The sequence below is a fragment of the Nicotiana attenuata genome, chromosome 11 (genome assembly GCF_001879085.1).
Source record: "Nicotiana attenuata strain UT chromosome 11, NIATTr2, whole genome shotgun sequence".
NCBI lineage: Eukaryota > Viridiplantae > Streptophyta > Magnoliopsida > Solanales > Solanaceae > Nicotiana > Nicotiana attenuata.
In genome coordinates, this window is record NC_031999.1 from 42,261,354 (window position 1) to 42,264,537 (window position 3,184).

Below are 3,184 nucleotides of genomic sequence, written 5' to 3' on the forward strand. Positions count from 1 at the left end.
TGAACAGTGTTTTCGTTCAGATTTATCTTTACATGAATAGTGATTAAATTTTGATTACTTTTGAAACAATAGCTATTTTTCAATTACCACTTGTAAATCTGGCTATTTTTGAATTTCACCCGAAAAATGTAATTATTTTACTTCCATCTGAAAAAGCCCACGATGACTGTGATCTTACCAAGCCCAAATTTTATTAAGGCCCAAATTGGGTGTCTGAAACCATTCATTGAAGCTAGGGTTTTTAGTCATCTTTCATCACTACAAGGTAGAGAGTAGACCAGTGTGAGGAGTGAGGTCGGCTGCAAACATGGGTAAGTATCTGAAAAATTGCCTTTTTTCTTCATTTTTCTTCTCTTTTTGCAGATTCATTTTCTGTTATCTGCGTTTAATTTCGTGGAAAACTAGTTGGAAAAAAAATGACGAATTTAATAATTTTATGTGTTTTTCTAATGTATGTAAAGGTATCTCAAGAGATTCTATGCACAAGAGACGTGCCACTGGTGGAAAGAAGAAATCTTGGAGGAAGAAGCGAAAGTCAGTTTATTCGTCTTTTTTTTTTTTCCCTCCAATTTATTTTGTGCATTTTCCCTTAAGTCTTGTTTTATGAATATACATATATAATGCATTAGATGTGTGTGGTGCGTGTGCGCACCTGCTGAGCTTGCATATTTTAGGATTGAGATGTAGTTGATTGTTTGATATGTACGTGCGCCAACCCCAACTAGTCTGGAGTTGAAAAACAGTTGGTTGGTTGATTATAGTGTGTGTATGTGTGTGGGTGGTGGTGGGGAATTAAACATACATATGTAATGCATATATGTGTACGCATGTAGGCAGCTGTTGAGCTAACCTTGTTAGGGATTGAGGCGCAGTTGATTGGCTGATTGATTGATGTGTGTGCGTGCTCGGACCCCAACTAATCTGGGGCTGAAATGTAGTTGACTGATTGATTGATGTGTGTGTATGCGTGTGTGTGTTTTCATTAGCCTGTCTTTTGCTAATGAAATGTCGAGATTCGCAATGTGAGTGTTGATTCATTTATTACCATAGTTTATTGGTTTTAAACGAAATTCGTGATGCCTAACTTGTACAAAAAAAATCTGTTATTGTGATTCTTTCGATTGCCTTTGAGAGAACAGTGCGAGCTTCTGAAACAATGGCGCTCTCGTCCCGTTGCGGGCATATACTGATTTCGAGTCCTTTCTTCATCTCTGCAGCTGAAATCCATCGATTGCTAAAATAGAAAGGCCTCACATTTGCTTCTTTTTTATTGTTATCTCATTTTCAGTTTTCCTTTTCAAAAAAGGAAATTTGATGCCAGCTTTATGATTCTTGTGTTTATTGCCTGCATTTCACTCTGAATTCATTTGGTTGTGGGATTGTTCAATCTGTGTTCTTAGGGGGTTATATTATGACTGGTCAAATTTTGCAGAGTTTCATATGATGAAGATTTGACTGACTATGCTGTTATATCATTATGTCATAATTGTAGTTACTTGCGAATCAGAGTACTCGTAGTAGTTTATTGTGTATCCCTTTTTATGTGTAAGACAAAAGGACTATTGTGGAAGTTAAAATCTGCCAAAAAGTAATTTCATAGTAGAACACGATGTTATGGAAAACCTATTATGCACACCACGATTTCAGGCTGCATATGGCGAGTGTGTCAATTTGCTTATCCTCTTTTTATTCTCTAAAGGTATGAGCTTGGCCGCCAACCAGCTAATACTAAGATCTCAGGCAACAAGACAGTCAGGCGAATTCGTGTGCGTGGTGGTAATGTGAAGTGGAGGGCACTGAGATTGGATACTGGAAACTATTCATGGGGTAGTGAGGCAACCACACGCAAGACTCGTATCCTTGATGTGGTTTACAATGCCTCGAATAATGAACTTGTCCGCACACAAACACTGGTCAAGAGTGCAATTGTTCAAGTTGATGCTGCACCATTTAAACAGTGGTACCTCCAGCATTATGGTGTTGACATTGGTAGGAAAAAGAAGGGAGCTGCTAAGAAGGAAACTACCGAGGTACCTCAACATAGTCACACTTCTATATTTAATTTTAGCAAGTATCTATAGATGGCTTATTATCTGTCATCCTAGATTTATTTTTTCATCCAGTCTATTTTTTTTTTCTTTTAATGACTCAGTTCTGTGATTTCTGATTCTTTTGTCCTGCATTTGGAACATTTTTGTGATGTGAGAGCAGTGTATGACTTTTATCCTCACATATATAACAATAGTTTTCTGCAACATTGAAGGAGGGAGAAGCTACTGCTCCAGCTGAGGAAGCTAAGAAGAGCAACCATGTAGCCCGGAAACTTGAGAAACGTCAGAAGGATCGTAAACTTGATCCTCACCTCGAAGAGCAATTTAGTTCTGGTAGGCTATATGCCTGCATCTCATCTCGCCCTGGTCAATGTGGCAGAGCTGACGGGTAAAATCTTAGGCTCAACAACCTTCTCCCCATCCCAAGACCCCCATGAGAATATCGTTGCGCTTCGTTCCACTTGCTGATTTTGCCTTGACTGAAATTGACAGGTACATTTTGGAAGGGAAAGAGTTGGAATTCTATATGAAGAAACTTCAAAAGAAGAAAGGCAAGGCTGGATCTGGTGCTGCTGCTTAAGAGGAACTTTTTTTTGTTTTTTTTTGAGAGGGTATTTTTACTCATAGGCTGTTTTTTCTTATCTCATGTGACACTATAAGTTGAGACATGGACTTTACTGTTACAGCAATCTTTACTAGAGGTACCTTAATGTAATTCTATTGCATTAATTAGATTTCTTGGTTCTTAATTCTCATTTCTCTGTGTAGTCTTATGGAGAATGATGGCAAGCTAGATTTTACACTCTATCTTTTGTTTAGAGATAGTCACATTATAGAAACTGCAATTTAGCTAATGGTTGTGGAAGGCCATAGTATTTGCTAAAGCCCTCAAAATGGCATTGGCCTGTGAAGTTGGTTCCATCCAACTTGCTAGCGAATGTTAAAATTTAAAGTAAAAATATGTATCATTTAACTAACCATTCTGGTCATGCTACCAAAACATCACCAATGGTATAAAACATTAATTTTTTTTTCAATGGGTATTATTGCGATTTGCTGAAAATGTATAAACGAGGCTATATACAAAATTTGACGAAGTTTGAAAGCGAGTTAGAATACTTTGGAGTCAAAAT

The 3,184-nt window shown here is 37.5% G+C and overlaps 1 protein-coding gene across 1 annotated transcript; it reads left to right on the top strand.

The window, feature by feature from the left end:
* LOC109234398 (40S ribosomal protein S8-like) lies at positions 211-2,806 on the top strand. Its single transcript, XM_019400378.1, has 5 exons — positions 211-311; positions 462-534; positions 1,700-2,030; positions 2,264-2,439; positions 2,544-2,806. The coding sequence occupies exons 1-5, from the start codon at positions 308-310 to the stop codon at positions 2,629-2,631; spliced, it is 672 nt and encodes a 223-aa protein (XP_019255923.1). The 5' UTR covers positions 211-307; the 3' UTR covers positions 2,632-2,806.

What these genes read in the sequence shown, in the direction of transcription:
- LOC109234398 (XM_019400378.1), top strand. An exon ending in CTAAGAAGGAAACTACCGAG is followed by an intron (nt 2,031 to 2,263) that starts GTACCTCAACAT and finishes GCAACATTGAAG; the next exon opens with GAGGGAGAAGCTACTGCTCC. An exon ending in CAATGTGGCAGAGCTGACGG is followed by an intron (nt 2,440 to 2,543) that starts GTAAAATCTTAG and finishes TGAAATTGACAG; the next exon opens with GTACATTTTGGAAGGGAAAG.